At 41.5% G+C, this 20004-nt stretch overlaps 1 protein-coding gene across 2 annotated transcripts in view; it reads left to right on the forward strand.

Moving 5' to 3' along the window:
- The window catches only part of CABLES1 (Cdk5 and Abl enzyme substrate 1), a 51094-nt gene that overhangs the window by 27345 nt on the left and 3745 nt on the right, over positions 1–20004 (forward strand). Inside the window, exons 3-9 of one of the 2 annotated variants that reach the window (XM_083623617.1) lie at positions 3033–3125; positions 6046–6123; positions 9007–9109; positions 9366–9522; positions 10288–10391; positions 18457–18563; positions 19564–19771. In XM_083623617.1, coding sequence (XP_083479743.1) covers positions 3033–3125; positions 6046–6123; positions 9007–9109; positions 9366–9522; positions 10288–10391; positions 18457–18563; positions 19564–19771 — 850 coding nt within the window. The remainder of the gene's footprint in view (positions 1–3032; positions 3126–6045; positions 6124–9006; positions 9110–9365; positions 9523–10287; positions 10392–18456; positions 18564–19563; positions 19772–20004) is intronic. The other variant, XM_083623618.1, reaches the window with a different exon arrangement.

Genomic DNA, 20004 nt, shown 5'->3' on the forward strand with positions numbered 1-20004 from the left:
TCTGTTATAGAATTGTTTCAGCTTGGTCAGTGCAAAAAGAATGTAAACATGGGAGCTCTTTACAAGTACTGTTTTGATCACTGATGAACGTTCAATCCACAAAGAACTTCTTGGGACTGCTGAAGTGATGCACATGGCAGTTTGCGGCACACCTTATATAAATACAATGTTCTCTGACAACTCGTAGCTTTTAAGATCTCTGTCCTGTAGCATCTGACATTTCATGCCAAATATATTCATAATGCTGTAAACATAGGTGCCTCCAGAAGGCAAATTCGTTTGTAAAGACCTCTTACAAAGTTAGCCCGCCGATGCAGTATGCTCTGTGATGCTATGTAGCCTGTTAGAATCCAAACGCTGCATGACTGACTAATAATCTGTTTACCAATTCAGGATAGTGTTGCTCTTTCATCAAAGCATTTGTGTTCACCAGGGACAGAGGATCAACTGTAGCTGGGGCTTTGATAGGAACCCAAAACAAGCTCATAACATGAGGCAGCCTTGCTCAGAGTCAAAGAACTGTTTATTTACAACCCTTTCTTTTTTAACATGATGCGAATTATTTACAAAGACAAAATAAAGAAATGAATAACTTGCCAATCTCATCCTTCTATAAGGTTAGAAAGGGACACAAGTCACAGGCTCCTAAAAACTACACAAACTTTGAACTTGCTTGTGATAAAGAGAAAACGTTTTTATCATTTGTGTTGTCCCAGGTTTCCTATACGAAAATGAGCTAATAGAAACCATCACACTGTTTGCTATCCGTGGAATTTGTTACGTTTGCCTATCCAGTACAGGCCATGCTTTCATTCATCCAAAGGGTGTTCAGATTTTTCCACTGTACTTTTTAACATCCTTTACTACATGTTTTTTCAGCTTTTTAAATTGCTTGTTTCAAACCATTCCAAAGGATCCTTACTGTATCCAGGTGCACACCATAACCAGTAATTTCTTTTGTTTTATGAAGAAACTTGAACTAAAAAAAGAGCTCTTATTGAAATGCACTTGCAGTTGATAATGGAAGAAATGTGATTGATATGATATGATATACATGTTTTAGCAGTATAATTACCGTATTGGCCTGAATATAAGCCGCACCCGAATATAAGCCGCACCTTTAAAATTGGAGGGGGCGGGGAGAAAAAAATACCTGAATATAAGCTGCTCCATTCCTCGCTGCTCCTGGCTGCATGTGGGGGGGGGGGGCTGCGTTGCCAGCGGCCTTTTCACTTCCTTGCTTTTTCCCTTCCCAGCCTTGGGGGAGAGGATGGGGACTACGAGTGGGGCTGGCGCCGTGCTCCTGGCACTGTTTGCCCTGCGCTCCTGGCTGCATACCCTAAGGTCACAAATATAAGCCGCACTTTAATTTTTCACTGTCGGAATTTGAGAAAAAAGTGAGGCTTATATTCAGGCTAATACGGTATTTAAAAAGTAACACACCCTGTGCATTTTGCCTGTGGTATAGCACCTTGGCAAGACAAAAATTTTATAAAGTTCTCCATAGGTCAAGGCCTGAGTAATTTAGCTTATCAGTATTTACTACTGAAATCCACCCAATTCAAACTGAACAGAACCGTTTCCCCATCTCCTAAGGGGCAAAAAAACTGAATAGCAAAATCCGTTGCTTCCTCTTAATGAGACTGTTCTTATTAGACCATATGTAACAAAGCATTCATGAGAGCATTGTGAAGTGCAGTCATAAATTATTCAAATGCAGCTATAATTGCCCAAAGAAATAAATAATGTTTAATATTTCAGATTGTTTACTCGTGGTTCTCCTTCCAGTGGACTTCTGTTCGCAGTGGGGATTCTTTTAATTGGAGCCCATTGTGACTGCTGATAGGAATAGTTGAGTGGAGGGAGAAATGGCAGCAGGAAAAGCTATGCCTGCTGAAAGCCTGTCTTCTCCACAACTATTAAAGGTGCAGGAGCCCTGTCCTCTTTGCATCTGGCTAACCTGCCTAAAGCTCAAACAATGGCCCTCCATCAAATACATTGGATTTAAGATTGCTTGTCAGCAAGGGGCCATGTGAAAATACACTTTTGAAGCTGAAAACATGCTCTCTGTGTGCTATCAGATCCCTTCACTTCCATCTCTCGTTGTCATATTTTTGTGTGTCCGTTACATCAGTGCATTTATCCTATACACCTCTCATGTCTATCCTCCGATCCCTTCCTAGACCACCGTATCCACTTGTCACAATTCATGCACCATCTGTTGCCAATCAGTCCTCAGTTAATTGTGCTTTATCCTTTGCCATTCCTCTGTTGGGTGCCTTTTATCTTTCCCTTCCCTTTGGTCCTACATATTACCTAGACGTAACACCTTTCCCATTCTAACGTGCGTTTTGCACCACTTTCCTACAGCTTAGGTTGTGCACACATTACTGGCTTTACACCCAGGGCATTCTTTCTCTCTCTCGCAATAATCAAATCTGGTCTTAAGCGAAATGCATCACAATGTAGTATTTTATAAGAAACAACAGGATAGAGACACATTGTGGCTAATTTTGTGTATAGATCACTTTCCAAACCAGGGGTGGGAGCAAACTGGATGCAGGGTAAATGGGAGTGTGTTAACAGACTTAAAAGAGGAGGAAAAAGAGGAAGCAAACATATTTTAGAGAAGAACTCCTTGCACAATCCAGTTACTTTTGTTAGCAAAAGGAACTTTACCCATTATGAAGTGTTTAAAAACTGAAAAACATTTTGGTTTGCACTATTACAGAGAATTCTGATGGTTATGAAAAGACACATCATTCTTCCATTTCCCTATCTCATCTTTCCTAGGATCTGTAACAGAATCCAGGAAGTTCTGTTTTTCATTTTTAAATATATTGCTTCATTCTATTATTTTTTTAAGCCCCTTTTGTTTCTAGACATTCTTGTTTTCGTTATTGCTACAGACTCCTGAGTGGGGAGGATGGTAAACTGAATAATTTGTCTGGTCTTTCCTTCCTGCCTTTGTGTTGAGATATTTTGGCTATTCAGCAGAGAACTTAATTGGTTTCAATTGCTTTATTTTTCAGATGCCGGACTCTGTCAGGCTCACCCAGACCAAAGAACTTTAAGAAGGTTCATTTCATCAAGAACATGCGACAGAATGATACAAGGAATGGAAGGTATTTTGCAGGCAAAGAGCAGTGTGCCTTTGTAGGAGACAATGGTCATCTTTTACATGTGGAAATTGGATTCTGTATGCAGATCACCACATTTCCTAGTGCAGGAATCCTCTGCAAGGAAAAGCAAGACATAGCCAGAGAATTACCTCTGTATTCTGTAGTCTTCAAGCTGGGCTACCTGGTAAAAAAAAATCATGTAAAAATCATTGCCCCAGGATCCACAGTGGCAAATTATCCACTGCCAAGTGGTAGTGTGTACAGGTGCTTACTGATGCAGGATTAACCCACAGTGAGAGCAACCTCCCCATCCTGGGCTACCACTGGATGTGGGTGGGGCTGCTAGCCACACAGTATGCAGCATTGCAGGTGAGAGTTTATACACTTTGCGGTTGAAGGAGAGAAGCTTTGTCCCATGGATGCTTATCTCTATGCTGCCTGTAACATGGTAGCCAGACATTATCTGTCTGGCAAAGCACATTGGCAAGAGAAGCAGTTGAAATAAATTTCTCTCCTTGGTTAACACTTTTCGTATATGCTCTATAGGTACAGGAATTGTAAAGAGAGGCATGTTATAGGGAGATATAATACTACGCAAAGGGCCTCACTGGGGCTTTAAAAATAGTGAGCAGGTGCCCTAGAAGCCAACTGAGGTTAAATTGGGTGAGCAGCAGCCGTCAAGAATCTCCAGGCATGAAAAGTACAGAATGGAGAGTGGGACCAAAGCACAATGTTCCTTGCAAAGTTCTGTCCAAGAGCGGATGTCTCTTCTGGTGCTTGCTAAGCTGTTGAAGTAGTCAGGATGAATGTAGGGGGATAGTCAGGCCAAGGAATTTCAGCAGCCTGCCTGAGGGGCTTTTGGTGGGTGAGGAGATATAGTACTTTGAGTGCTTCAAGCACCCAGTAGCTTTGGGTGCTAAAATGCCTTTGGAAAACAGAGAGCTCCTTTTTAGTAGCTAGATCCCTTGTCAGCCATTAGCAGTGAGAAGTGTTCCAACTTGTGGGGGGAAAAGGTATTGTTTTTGTGTTTATGAAACTTGCCTGAGCCGTTTTGTGTTTCCGGTTTAAGAACTCTGCTTCTGCCTCAGCAGTAGGCCACACTTCTGTTCAATCCTGTTTCCCAGCATGATTAATGTTTGGGGTTGACCAGATAGTTCAACGTGCTTCAGATTAAGAGTACAGCACACTGCATTGTAGAAACATAGGAAGCTGCCTTATACCAGGTCAGCCTGTTTGTCTATCTAACACAATATATCCTACTCTGACTGGCAGCATTGAGACATTGAGGTCCTTCACATCTTCTGCTGCCTGAGGCTTTTCAGCAACAGTGCCAGGACTGTAGCATGAGATCTTCTGCATTCAAAGTGTGTGCTCTCCCTCTGAGACTTCCCCTAATGTTTATAGTGAGTTTTCTTTTGTTGTGTAGTATCAAAGATATTTGCCCCACTGATGTGACTGAACATGCTGTGAAATACCTTTGGGTATTTGCCTCCTTGTAGAGCTATAGGCTAACTAAATCCTTTATATGTGTGAAGTTTCAGCAATGGTTTCTGTTTCATCATGAATACTTTAATTTTAAGGGAAAAGGCTGATCACTATCTGCATCTTGTTCTATATTCCGATGCTGTGCTTTGTAGGACGTTTCCCTCTTTGCTTGCAATAGGACAACACAATTAAAAGTAGAATTGCGTGGTAATGATGATTTATAATCCTCACCTGAAGGGTGAAGAGTTCATTGTAAGTGCTTCCTGATGTTCACTGCTAGCACAATTGCATGCTGAGGTTAAAGGGACATTCCTAGTAGGTTGGTATCTAACATGGCCTATTCCCTCCAGTTCTGTCTGCATTTACAGTTGGAAGCCTTGCACATTTCATGCAAAATTCATTGCGTACAGGGACATTAGATTGCATGCTCTGAAAAGGCTGGCACGTCAGATGCTTTTGCAGACTTAATTACTGCTCTGAACTGCAGTAGTTAGTGTAAAATTTGTGTGAAAACACAGTGGAGTGAAGCCATCTGTTTGATTTTGGATCTCTTAATGCAGAAGTGGTTGTATTGTCATCTGTTCGGCAGACTCCAATTATCGTTGCATTTATGAACTCTGGACTAGAGGACCCATTTATTTCTCAACCATTTCTGGCACAGCACTGTGTTTAAAAAACAAAAACAAAACACAGCTGTCTGACCCATTAATAGTTTCCCTTGGGCTTCCTTGTCAAAGATATGTGAAGTTATGAAAGTGACAAAAAAACAGTGACAGTTGTTGGTTTTGTTCCTGGAGGTTTATGCCAATAACCAGATCAAAACATCCAAAGACAGATACTTCTTCTCTCTCTCTCTCTCTCTCTCTCTCTCTCTCTCTCTCTCTCTTAAATACATTGTAGGACTCAAACCAAACCATGTTTGAACAAGTGAAGTAGGGTTACCAACTTGTTTTTATTCAATTTCTTTAGCCAAATTAAGAGGACCAGCTTCCGCGTTATTAAAGCCACTCTTTCCCCCCCTGTTGTCCGTTTGAATCTCAGAATGGTGCAGAGAGAGCAAAGTAATGGTGGATATGCATTGGCTCAAGTCCCAAGCTTTTCATTCTGCACCCAGACTGCTATGCATAAGGCTCTTTCCCCCCATTGTCCCACTGGGGATATGATTAGTAGTGATCTCTCTTAAAGCACTGATAACCAAGTGTTAAGCCTCCCTTGTCCCATGTCAGTTTATGGTTCTTGGCCTGTCAGATGTTGGTAAGCGCAACATACAGTGCAGTTTATGAGTGAGAATAGATCCAGTTCGTCTGCAACAGTGCAATAGAAAGAAAAGTAGGATAGCGGAAAGCAGTTTTTGCCAAGCAAAGTTTTAAGTTTGAATTGAATTGAATTGCTGGATTTGCTACCCTCTATCATAGCCTTTACTTCATTTGTTTTCTAGAATAGTCCTTATTAGTGGCAGAAGATCCTTCTGCAGCATATTTTCAGTGCTGCCATATCGGGACTGTAGCCATGTTGGGTATGTATATTTGTTTCATACCTGTTGAGTTTCTCTGGGTAAATGTTATGTGCTACATGCATCAGGGATGTTGCAGATGACATTTCTAAAAAATGGTAAACTTAATTAAAAATGTTTGCCCATGACAGATGATCAGCATCTGCACTTCCAAAAGAAGTGAACAGAAACTGCAGTTTTTCTTCAGCATTTCAGATCTGCAGTTGGCCTTATCACAACGTGGCATACTCTGAACCAAGTGAGAAGCTGCTGTATGCTATGACTAGGAATGGATTGTCTTTGAAATCAAAGCAAGTTATATTGTTATTTGTGATGTACAGAGTATAAATGATGTATATCTGATGTGCGACTGACCGCACTTCACACCATTTGAATTTGCTAACGATGCATTAATAGTGTGGTGTATCTGAAATAAAAGTTTTTTATAGATAGAGTTTGCACTTCAGACCAAATGCAATCCTTTAATCATACAGTGGTACCTCAGGTTAAGTACTTAATTCATTCCAGAGGTCCGTACTTAACCTGAGACTGTTCTTAACCTGAAACACCACTTTAGCTTATGGGGCCTCCTGCTGCTGCCGTGCCGCTGGAGCCCGATTTCTGTTCTCATCCTGAAGCAAAGTTCTTAACCTGAAGAACTATTTCTGGGTTAGTGGAGTCTTTAACCTGAAGCGTATGTAACCTGAAGCGTATGTAATCTGAGATACCACTGTACTTCTGGACTGTTCTGTCAGCTCTCAAAAATCACTTGCTTTTTCTTTTTTAAAAAAAAATGGTTCTTGAAAGGCCTGGTGGTGTGTCATCTGCACAACCATAGCACTAGAGATGAAGGATTGTAGTGCCAATGCAGCGCCACAACTTCAAAGTGGCACCAGTACAATCACGTTCCTTGGCATTGCAACACAGTGGGCTTTTACCCTTTCAAGTGGCCCAAGGGACTGTTGAAAGTCCATGCTTTTGACACGGCCTTGCAGTATGTTCTGACAAAGCTTGCTTCTGTAGACTGTACCTCAACGTTTTATTCATTTGGTACCATCTCATCTGTACTGTACATGTTGGCATCGGTCTCAAGAGACAGTGGAAAAGTGTACCTTTGGGTGTAAAGTCAAACCATGGTAGAGTTACAGCGCCTGCTTTTGGCTGTAGAGACCAATACAGGAGAGACATGTTTTGTTGCAGCTGGAGCAAATGAAGGCGCCGGTCATGCTGCTACAGATGTACCATGGTGTATCTTCTCTCTGTGCTCATCCCAGTGGTCATTCTTTTTCTGGTCACTGCTGTGGATGCACAACCTGACTGTCTTGTTGTCTGCAAGGGATTCTCATATGGCAGGGTTAATGTTGCCAGCCTGTACTGTCCTCTACCTTCCCTTCCCTCACCATACCACTCTCAGGAAGGGCTTCCTGAGGACAGTATATTCTTAGGCAAGGTACTGTGTCCCTCCTCCTCCTCCTCCTTTGGGTCCAAGCTCTTCCGATGGTCTTAAAATAATAATAGCAATAAACAACAGCAACAACATTTCTTGTGCCAGGTATGATTCTGGCCCCATCCATCACTAGCAGGTTTCTACATGCAAGCTTCAAAGGTTAAAACCAACACTTTAAATTGTGTCCAGAAATTAATTAAAGGCCACTGGAGCTCTTTTAACACTAGAGAGATGCTCTCAGGGGCTTGTATCAGATAGCATGCACCTACTTTTTCAAATTCCTCTTCTGAAACTGGCATTTGCCTTTGTACCAGTGGGAGATTCCTCCTCCTCCTCTTTATTATATTTTTACTCCACCCATCTGACTGGGTGGCCCTAGCCACTCTGGGCAGCTTCCAACAAAATATAAAAACAATACATTAAAAAATTCCCCATACAGGTCTGCCTTCAGGTGTCTTCTATGAATCATGTGTATGTTTATGTTCTTGACATCCAATGGGACGGCGTTTCACGGGGCACCTACTCCAAACGAATCCAGCTTCTGAGGAGGAATCTTCCTCAGGTCTGCAGGAGGAGAGGAAGGAGTAAAATTTCACTCATATGCTGTAGTCATCCTCTATACACTACTAACAACTATTTTTATTTTCAAAAACCGGTATGTCACATTTAAGGTCACATTTAATTTGACCCTTACACTCCGTTTCCATGAATTTGAAATACAGACTATTATAAAACTTCATCTGCCTACCACAAGGGTGGAGAACCTTATACTGTCAAAGGATTAATCTGCTGGGGCCTGCATGATGGCTGTACACAGGAACCAAAAGTGAGCAGGGCTACCCCTCTTCTTTCTGTCAGCCCCTTCTCTTTCTCCTTCTTCCACCCCACCCAGCTTCCCCCCACCTACAGAAAGTTGGTGCCTTACACAGCTCTTCGGCCACGGGTTCCTTCCCCAGGTCTCATAAGCAGGGGCCCCCCATATTTTGAACTGCATGTAAATACAGTGCATAAGATTTTAAAAAAAGCATTGTGTTCTGAGGCTTCTGTTATTGCACAGAGCATTGGCTTTTCAATTTTGTTCCCAGGTTTAAAAAAAAACTGGTTAATTTTTAATTGCGCTTTAAATTATTCACATGCTGGAGTGTTCGGCCATTGTTCTCCCTTAAAGAGAGAATGCCCCGCAGAACTCCCGCATAGGTTTTTATAGGTCTGTATCCATATTCAGATAATCCAATAAATGTTATTTCTGCTTAATGATACAACTGTGCTTGCTTCCCTGGGCAAGAGTATTCTGATTTTGTGTTCATTATTAGTATTAGCATATAAAATTTTGGCAAGAGAGTCCTGTTCTACCTAATTATCATTATTTTCTTGCTTTTGTTTGAGAAAGGGCATTGAACAAACAAGATTTATATCTAGTTACATGCAAAATATATTAACCACTGGCTTCTGCTTCCCAGGGATATGAAAGCAGAAGGTGGGAGGCCATGCCATTCTGCGGCAGGAGTTTGCTTGAAAGACATAGTTGGCCTTGAAGGTGTGGAATTGGGAGCCAATGGGAAGGTAAGACTACTTATCCTACCAACATATAATCTCGTGAATCAAATGTTAAATCACATTTGTATCCTATAGTTACTATTTCTTAAGCAGCAGTATTCTCTTATTTTTTAAGGAAACAGTGGCTTCTAAGCATCTGTAAAAATTCAGAGCATTCAGTTCTTGAAATCCAAGTTTTAAAGTAAACATGTTCTGTACATGAGCTTTCATGTTGTGGAGCAATAAAAAAAAATCAACATTGTGTGTCTCTTTTTCTTCTTAGACTGTTTCTTACACCCAGTTTCTCTTCCCAACCAACGCTTTGGGAGGACGAAGAAACACGATAGATTCCACCTCATCCTTCTCACAATTTCGCAATGCAAGCCATCGTAGCCTTTCATTGGGAAGGGCTAACAGCACCCAAGGGAGCATGGATGGAGGTAACATTTTAGAATACATGTGCATTTGAGCCCTTGGCCTAAATGGTACTTTGGGGAATAGATTGACGTGATTGTCTTCAGCTGCATTCCACAAACCTGTGCACCCCTTCCCAAGCCCATGAGATCTAGCTATCACACAACCCCTAGGCCCCACAACAGCTGCTGACCCTTCTGGTATTGTTGGAAGATTTCGTGGTAGCTCATTACTGACACTCAGGGCACCCTGGAACTGTTTAAGCTGTATCTACCAGTAGCAAGCATTTTTGGCCATTGTTGCATGACCTATGGACTGTGCACTCTCTCAGAGTCCAGATATCTTAGAGGCTTGCTCAATGCAGTGCAGCCATTTGTACATTAGGGCTTTCATTAACATTGTTCTCTCTTCAGTAAGTCCACTTATGAACATTATATGGAAAAAATAAATATCCACTGCTGTCTATTAATGGAGCTGATTTAAAATTGATAGATTACATTATGATCGTTCAGGTAGGAAGCCTGTAATCTTTCTCAATGCACATCTTCTGGCTTGTTTGGTTAAGTATGTTGCTTTTTTTGCTTCAGTGCTCCTTGCCCATCCCTAGATTGCCACTGAAGACCACATAAACATTCACCTTCACTGTTTTAACTATACACTTCAGAAGCTGAATTGCCCATGCAAAGGCAGTGTTCTGCAATTTGACTGTAAGCTTGTCTTCCGTTATTTATTATTTTATGTCTCTCACATTACCTTATGCAGTTGCTTGTATGCATTGATCTTCTTCATAGGCAGTGACCTGGGAGATTATATTGAGTACGACCCTAATCTTTTGGATGATCCTCAGTGGCCGTGTGGGAAGCACAAGCGGGTGCTAATATTCCCTTCATATATGGTGAGTAGTGTTTGATAATGTGACAAAATAGAACGTGAACTATACACTGGCTAAAACTTTGAAGCCTTAATTTGTCTTACTTAAACTGATTGCTCTTTATCTCTGCTGAGAGTAACAACTTAAGAATCTTAGTTATAAATGACAAATGCTTTGCCTTTTGGGATATGAAAGCTGCTGTGGATCAATGAAAGGGCAAACGACATTATGCTACTGTATTTCATTGGCCGAAAATCTAAGGTTTGTCATTTAGTTAGTTTATTTTTTACAGTCATACCTCGGGTTGCACGTTTTCGAGTTATGGACCGCACCGAATCCGGAAGTACTGGAACGGGTTACTTCCGGGTTTCGGCGCTTGCGCATGCGCAGTAACACCAAATCGCATCACGTGGGTGTGCACACGCGGCGCTGCGGGTTGAGAACGTGCCTCCTGCACGGATCACGTTTGCAACCCGAGGTTCCACTGTATTTTATTCAAAGAACGTAACTATTTTCCTACTCAGCTGCTCTCGCCCACTCACTCTCTCCTTTTGATGTTAGTCTCTTTCCCACACACTTTATACATGAACACAGCATACGAAGATAAAACATGGCGCCCATTGTCACATCTAATTTGGCTCTTAAAACTACTGTATACAGTAGCAGATAGGCCTGTAGTCCTGAATAGAATACAGCTTTAATTACCACATTTCACAAGTGGGCAGAGTAAAGAGTAGCCCTTATGTCAGCATGGAACATTTTGTTCTCTCTATGTTGAGCTCCGGTGTGTAATTAAACTTTCATTAGTTGGCAGGCTTTTGTCATTAGAGCTTGGCAGCTGCAGCCCTGTAGAAATTATTGTCTCTTATGGGTGTGGACACAAACTAAGTGGAGTGAGTGAGACCAGGAAACACACACACACACACACACACACACACACACACACACACTTTCGTATTGGGGTGTGGGAGCACTGAGACATATGAGATGGTCTGAACAAGTAGTGGTGTAAATTGGCTTTTGTCCACTGCATTCAGAATAGAGCAACAGTTGGGCATTGTCTCGTCTGTTATTCTAGCCTTTTGAATAGAATTCTGTCAGCAGGATGGATGGAATTATAACGGGCCAAATGACAACTGCAGAATTTGATACAATAATAATAAATAATAATTTAATTTATATCCCGCCCATCTTGCTGGGTTTCCCCAGCCAGTCTGGGCGGCTTACAACATATATAAAAACACAGCAAAGCATCAAGCGTTAAAAAAATAACAATCCTATATGAGCAGCAAATAGAAGCCAATACAGTGGCACCTCGGATTACATACACTTCGGGTTACATACGCTTCAGGTTACAGACTCCGCTAACCCAGAAATAGTACCTCGGGTTAAGAACTTTGCTTCAGGATGAGAACAGAAATTGTGCGGCACGGCACCAGCAGGAGGCCCCATTAGCTAAAGTGGTGCTTCAGGTTAAGAACAGTTTCAGGTTAAGAACAGACCTCCGGAACGAATTAAGTACTTAACCTGAGGTACCACTGTAATAATAATAATAACAACATAATAACAATAATAAGGTGAAAGAGATACCATGTGGTGCATTTTCACCAGCAATATCAAGAATGTAGTTTAGTCTGGAACTTGTCACTTGAGATTGTGTTCTAGGAGGGTAGACTTAACTCTTGTCTTGTGCTGGAACCACAGTTTCCACCAACTGGAACAGGATGCAGAAGTCATACACTTAGAATTAAATATAATAGCGTTTCTTTGTAACTGCTGAAAGAGTACCAGGAGCTCAGTTTTCCACATACAAATTTGGACCTAGTTACCCCCCAATTTCAGTATTTATTTGGAGTGTTGTAGGAAGAGAGTGTAATTTAGCTTTGTTGTTGTTTAGCCGTTTAGTCGTGTCCGACTCTTCGTGGACCAGAGCACGCCAGGCACTTCTGTCTTCCACTGCCTCCCGCAGTTTAGTCAGACTCATGTTTGTAGCTTCGAAGACACTATCCAACCATCTCGTCCTCTGTCGTCCCCTTCTCCTTGTGCCCTCCATCTTTCCCAACATCAGGGTCTTTTCCAGGGAGTCTTCTCTTCTCATGAGGTGGCCAAAGTATTGGAGCCTCAGCTTCACGATCTGTCCTTCCAGTGAGCACTCAGGGCTGATTTCCTTAAGAATGGATAGGTTTGATCTTCTTGCAGTCCATGGGACTCTCAAGAGTCTCCTCCAGCACCATAATTCAAAAGCATCAATTCTTCGACGATCAGCCTTCTTTATGGTCCAGCTCTCACTTCCATACATCACTAATTTAGCTTTACCTATAGTTAAACAATTGGGAGTCAGGAATCCTTGCTGATCTACTGCATTTCACCCAGAGATGTACCAGTAAATCCCAATCTTCTGCCCACCATGCTTTAGGAGGGACAGAAGAGAAGCTTGGACTGCAGTTTGGCTACGTTTGATTTGCCATATTTCCCCCCGATGGAATCTCTGTGCTTTTAAAACACCTGAACAGCAGGCAGAAATACAACAGAGGCTGCTTGCCAACAAATATTCTTCTTAAACCAGAGAACATGTTCTATAATAAATCATCACACAACCATCTGCCATAGGAATCATAGAAGCAGCAGACTTTTATTTTATTTTATTTTTTAAAAAAGTTGGTATAATTTTCCTTATTTGCTGCTGTTTACAATGTGGCAACATGCAAGCAATTGGTGGAGACTGGCACTTTTCAGACTGATTAACTGTTTCAGTTTTATGTGCCTTCTTGATTATAATCCTGTATCTAGGATACTATAAGGGATGCAAATGTGTAATATTGATTTACTGAGAACACTTAAAAAGTACAAGCTGGTGATAATTCTACTGACAAATGTCATTTGTGCTTTCCATGTAGAGGCACCAAATATTTTATTCCTGCAGTACAGTCTGGCATAAAATATTCAGTTGCCTTTTGCAGTGATCCTTTTCTACTGGTGATGATAAAAGGAATCCCCAAGACTGTATTTAAAATTCTGTCACAGACCTTGGGCACATAAACTATTCATAATTTCCATGAAGCAGAGAGCCACGACCACAGCTGCTCTACATTACCTAGGTACTCTCTTTCTGTTATCCTTTATTCTACATACAGGCTTCATGGTACTGAATTGTGCCATCACAGTTGCACACACATAATTCATTCTTTCACTTTTAAAAAGCTACTAGCACAAACACTGATGAAGTATTGGATGGGTTCAGTACAAAGCAATTTAGTCATGCTTAAGTCCCATTGAAAACACAGGAACTTGAGATGATTATGGTTTTCTTTTTTACATTAATTTCAATGTAAAGCACAACTGGATCCAAACTCATTGTGTTTTGACAAATGAGAGAAGACATGACATTTGACAAATAAATCAATTGGAGGAAGAGCTGTAGCTCAGTGGTGGAGCACACAGTTTGTGTGCAGAAGTTCCACTGCCCAGTCCATGCACCTCCCGGTTGGGCTGGAGAAAACCCCTGCCTGAAAGCTAGTTAAGCTGCTGACAGTCATTGTTAACAGGACTCAGTCACAGTGCCTGACGTTTTGCAGAGTGATTTTACCAGCTATGAACCAAATCTGTAGGTCTGGTTGTGAATATTTCCATCTACATTTATGGCATTTGAGTGCAGCTCAAAGTACCCATGAATGGAGCGACTTCATTTAGACCACAACTGTTGCTGCCACATGATATTAAGTATTATAGAAAAATATGCATGGCTAATGTTTCTTACAATAAAATAAAAACATTCCATCCAGTAGCACCTTAGAGACCAACTAAGTTTGTTATTGGTATGAGCTTTCGTGTGCATGCACACTTTTTCAGATACATCTGAAGAAGTTTGCAAGCACACGAAAGCTCATACAAATAACAAACTTAGTTGGTCTCTAAGGTGCTACTGGACAGAATTTTTTTGTTTTGTTTCGACTACGGCAGACCAACACGGCTACCTACCTGTTTCTTACAATACTTAGAGGGAGCTTTGTGAAGGCTATGTATATAGCAGTTACCTTTCTTCCAATGGGTTAGTGGCTTGAGTTATATTTCTGATCTTTTTTTCTGGCTTGGAAATTATTGTAGAAAACAAGTCTGTCTAGGGATGGATATCCGCTACTTGATTTTGCTTCAACTTCTTATATTTTTGGTTGCTGGACAACTTCCAAGAGTGATTCAGAATAACTTTGTGGAGGCTTCTTTGCAATCTAGTTATTTGTCTCTGGTAGGCCATGGCAAAGGCTCAGACTGCAGGAGGGCAGCTCATAGTTTAGCTGTTCATTCCACCAAAGGCGATGGCAGGTCACTGCTGTGTTTGCTGTGTCTGGTTGAAGAATTGAATGCGTGCCAGGATAAATAGCTACCAGTTCCAGTGGATGCATGCCAGCTTTTCTCCCAAGTTTAAGTGCTAACAATATTTTCATGTCCTTTGCTTTTTAAGGACATGCCATATGACTTACCAAACCAACCATATTCTAAAAGGTAATATAATTTGCTGTTGCAGTTTGAGAAGCTGGAATGCAAGAGAAAGCTAGCTTTCTTCAGAGATCCACCCCCCATATTAAAATACAGTTAAAATAAAATGCAATAAAATCATGTATACTTTTGTAAGTAAAATTCTGACTGTTCCGTTCTTGCTCTTTTCTACACAATATACAGGCAGAACTGGAGGGTGTTGGTAGCCTTTTCTGTCAAGCACTGAGCCCTAACAATTGATGAGAAATAACAGAATTAATATATTAAGGGAGGAATGCCCTTCCAGTATAAAGGACGTGACACTTAGCATTCCTCTGAATCCATTAGCTTAGTAAGTACTAGTGATATTCGTCATGGGGCACTTTCATAAAAACAACAACACACGTACACATGAATATCTGAGAGAGGGCACATTCTTGCCTGAATTGTTTCTGAAGCAATTTATAAACCATTTTGGAATATATTTGTGGATTTCCCTGCAGACTTGTGCAGCTTCTCTGTTGTCATTTACTCAAAAGAATGCTGAAAGTGTAATAGCGTAGCACTCAGACTTCTTTTTCTAAACATGTGTTGCACAAGTGTTATGCACTTCAGGGAGAAACGGAACTCTGTACTTGGACTTTTGGAGTAGATAGAAAAGGTCAGCATCCTGGCCAAACCATATGTTGTTCTATAAAGTGTGCTGTGTCACTCAGTGTTCCTGCTATCCAGAATTCCAAGGTGCACTTTTCAAACCATTCTTAGTTTAAATGATGCCATAGAAAAGTGTGTGAATGGTTTAGCAGTTTTCGTGGGAAGAACAGGCAAAGGCTTTACTTGAAGAAGTAAGAGAAGAGTGACCCAAAGTATATACACCTTAAAACTTGTGGCTTCTACAACGGATGGAGAACCTCTGGCCTTCTAGATGTTGTTGGAACTATAACTCCCATCATATCTGATCATTGGCCAAGCTTGCAGAACGATTCTGTACATGTCTACTCAAAAGTAAACTCCATTGATTCAGTGGGACTTAGTCCCAGGTTAAGTGTATGTTGGAGTGTTGCCTTAATTACCAAAGAAACATAGGGCAAGAAAGGAAGTATAGGCACCTCCGATATGTGTGCAATTGTGCACACGTTCATCATGTTTAACCCCAGAGTGACCCAAAATGTCAGAAAAAGGAGTGGGGTTGGGGTGGAATAGGGTGTTTGCAGGCTTTTTCAGGATTGTTTCAAATATATGCAATTTTACTTAAACATGCGGTGCCTTGGAACATAAATTGGGAGTTGCCTGTATGTCAAGACAGTCTGTTACTATTTAAAGTGATTTCTTAATCAGAACAACACTATCTTTATATCAGCTTTGGCAAAACTATGGCAGAATTTCTAATATCAACTTCCTTCACGTGCTCATCTCTCAGTATATGTCATCACTTACCAAGAGTTTCCTCTGCTGTCTACATCAGACAAGGCAGTCTCTATGCAAGAGAACAAATGGATAGACTTTATAAATGGAACCACTGGGAGAATATTTCGAGCTACCTAAATGTCACTATACTTCAACAAAAATACTTTGGAGCAGAGGTTTTCAATCTTAATGAGTCCATGGCTCCCTTGATCATCTACATTCTTTCTGCGGCACCCCTGTGGAGCTCAGGACTCCAGTTATGTCACTTCCTGCCTGCAGGGCTGGCAGCCTCTCACCCTTTTTAAAACACCCTCCCTTGTGGAATGTTTCCTCAGCCTCCTCTCCTTGGGAGTCCTCTGGGCAGCCGCTGCTGCTGCCCCCGGTCTGTGAGCTACCCCCTAACCCCAAAGAGAGGTGCCTCCTCACATTGCCCCACAGGGGCCTGGGAAGAGGATGCCCTCAGTGTTAATAGCCCAAAGGAGACTGGCCAAAGGTGAATGTGAGGCCAGCATCTTACCTTGGAAGACAGCAATGGCAGCAGTAGGCACTGCTGACACTGCATGGTGGAAAGGCTGCCCTTCAGCATTGGGCATTCAGCTCCCAGGCAAGCCTTGCACACAGCAAGCACAAGAAAGGCCAGTGCAGCGCATACTTGCCTCTCACTTGTCTGTCCATTCCCAACAGCAAGGGCTAGTGGACTGGTTGACTGGGCTCCCTCGCCCACTTGCTTGCTTACTCTGAGGCTGCCTCAGCTCCTGGCATCCTGCACCCCCAGCCAGCCCCAGAAGCACCATTCACCTGGGGAACTTGTAGCCAGGGCTGCTGCAACAAACAGCCATGAAAGCCTTTGGGATGCAGAGATGCAAGAGGGCATCAGAGGAGGGAGGGAAGGAGGGACAGAGGCCAGTGTTGCCCGAGGCACCCGTGACCATCATTCAAGGCACCCCAGGGTGCCACGGCACACTGGCTGAAAAGCACTGCTTTAGAATGAAACTTTAGTGTAAAATTACTGAGCTAAAATTTCATCAGCAAATTTAATTTAATTCAGACTTAATTGGGACTCTGAGGTTCTTTCCCACTGCAGGTGTTAATTTAACATAGCATAGCTGAAAAGATAGTATTCTCAACAGTACCAGCTCATGTAAATAATATGGACACCTCTCTGTATTTTTCAAGGGAGAAAGAGCATATTGAGAAACGTACAGTATTTTTCCTTATTGGTAAATTTACATAGAAACTCTGAAACCTTCTATCTCAAGTATCTTCTTGAAGATAAGTCAAATAATATTACTCTGGCCGTGGCAAAATTTCTCTCGGAGCTAATAAGAAATAGAAATCAACTTGCTCTGGATAAAATATAGTGACTGCCTTGGAATCCCTGTATCTCTGCTGCATTCTGCTTTTGAAACTGTTTTGTGGGTCTTTGAACTGTAACAAAGAATGTGTATTATTAAAGTGGTTTTAAGCATTCTGTTGCCCTAGCACAACAAAGCCACTCTTACTGCACTTTTTGCAGTTTAGGAAAGTGATGGGGAAGTGCATTGAAAAGTGTGAACTGAATGTATACAGAAAGATGTATAAACTTCCTGCAAGCAAATGAAGATGAATGCGGAATGGGTGTATGTTCTCTCATAACCTCCCCACAAACTGAGAGTGAATGCTCCATAAATAGGTTATCTAGAGGAGCACTATAAGAGTGAGCCATTCATTAACCTGTTGCTACTCTTGCATTTATGGCCTTTTGACCCTACTGTGTGTGTGTGTGTGTGTGTGTGTGTGTGTGTGTGTGTGTGTGTATACAAATACAATGGGATAACGTCGTGCTGTTTCCTTTGTGCCCCTGTCCCATTTGTTACAGGGACAGGGATTATATAAATAAAATAAATGTGGGTGGGTGCATGTGCACACACATACCAAGTGACAATCACAACATGCATCTGATAAAATGAATTCTAGATCATGACTGTTTATGCCAAGATAGCAGTTTTTAAAAGTACCAAATAACCTTCTGTTGCATTTTATGATGATGGATTAAAATTGATGTCCCTCTGAAACAATAATCAGATAAGCATCTTCTTGATGGCTATTGCCAGAGTGTACTTAAGATCATTTTTAGGATAAGAACATGCAACTATTACTTACTTTTGCTGATTCTACTGGAAATTTTGAGAAAATTCACCTTGAATCCCCCCCCCCCGATCTTTTACAGACAACAGTAATCGATTATGTGAAGCCATCGGACCTTAAGAAAGATATGAACGAGACCTTCAAGGAAAAGTTTCCTTACATCAAGCTGACACTCAGTAAAATAAGAAGGTACCATTGCCGTGCAGCTACCCTTAATAGGTTTGGTAGATGGAGGTAAAATATTAACAGTAGGTTTTCTGGAACAGTGACCTCCAAAGGCCATTGTTACAGAAGAAGCCATATGTTTGCTTAGACTAGAAAGCTGAATAAATAAGATAGGGATCATGTGGTCTAAGTATGTATTATGGTCCTGCAGTGTTTTTAAATATCTAAAGGAACAGAAAGGTAAGGACAAGGATGTGAATGTTCTTGTGAAAGCCACTGAAAAAGGGATAGAGAGAGTTTCTGAAATTAGTGAAAGCTGTTGCAACCAAAAGATAGCAAGACTTAATCATGGATATATTTTAATAGATGAAAGGTTGTTCTTCTATTGTTGAATTGGAGACGTGTTGGTACAAAGATGTCTGCTGCGTTGCAGACTTCACAAATTGTTATTTCTCAGTGATCAGCAGGCTCCTAGAGTTGCATACAGGGAAGCACAACAGGGTACAGATGTGATGACAAAATACTCCATTAATACTTATGAGCAGCCAAGGCCGAATACAATGGGATAACGTCGTGCTGTATCCTTTGTGCCCCTATCCCATTTGTACAGGGGTATCAATACCTTTTCAGTCCTCTGCAACAGCAGATACTTAAAAGTTAGGGAGCAAAAGGAATTATGGAAGAGCTATCATTGGGCCAGAACATTAGCATTTCAGGAGCTCCAGTTCCTTTGTCTGCTTCCGTTTCCTTGCCTGTAGTCCACCGTCTTGTCCAAAATGATAGAAGTTAGAGATTCAAGACTTGCAATAATATTTTTGGACAAAAAAAAAATGACTTCAAACATGAACAATTCACTGTTCAGAAATTCAGGGGACACTTTACATTTGCAGGTGCTGAGAGTGAAGCATAGCAGTATGATACATGGCAGTTTACGGGTGGTGTTTAGGCAAGCCTTCTGAACGATAGGTAGTGCTATTACAATCTTTGAGTTTCTTCGGCAACACACCTTTCCCTCCCCTTTCAGCCTGAAGCGAGAGATGCGCAAACTAGCTCAAGAAGAGTGTGGTTTTGAGGAACCTACCGTGGCTATGGCCTTCGTCTATTTTGAGAAGCTTGCTCTCAAGGGGAAACTCAACAAGCAGAACAGAAAGCTCTGCGCTGGAGCATGTGTCCTACTCGCTGCCAAAATCGGCAGTGACCTCAAAAAGCATGATGTGAAACATCTTATCGATGTAAGTACCCCCAGGCCACAAATCTTCGCCACAAAAAGTAGCAGTGAAGGAGGGTTGACCCGGCAGTGGCTTAGATGAAAGGAATTGCTGTGTCTTCATTATATCATGCATTGGCCTTTGCTTGTTAGCTGCATCAGAAAGGTTGGATGTAATTTTAAGACCTAAGATACCTATTTTAAACTTGCAAGTGCAATTGGAAGAAGCTAAGTACATGACTAATACACCAATCTGTT

Source organism: Podarcis filfolensis (assembly GCF_964270895.1).
Source record: "Podarcis filfolensis genome assembly, chromosome: 7".
Taxonomy (NCBI): domain Eukaryota; kingdom Metazoa; phylum Chordata; class Lepidosauria; order Squamata; family Lacertidae; genus Podarcis; species Podarcis filfolensis.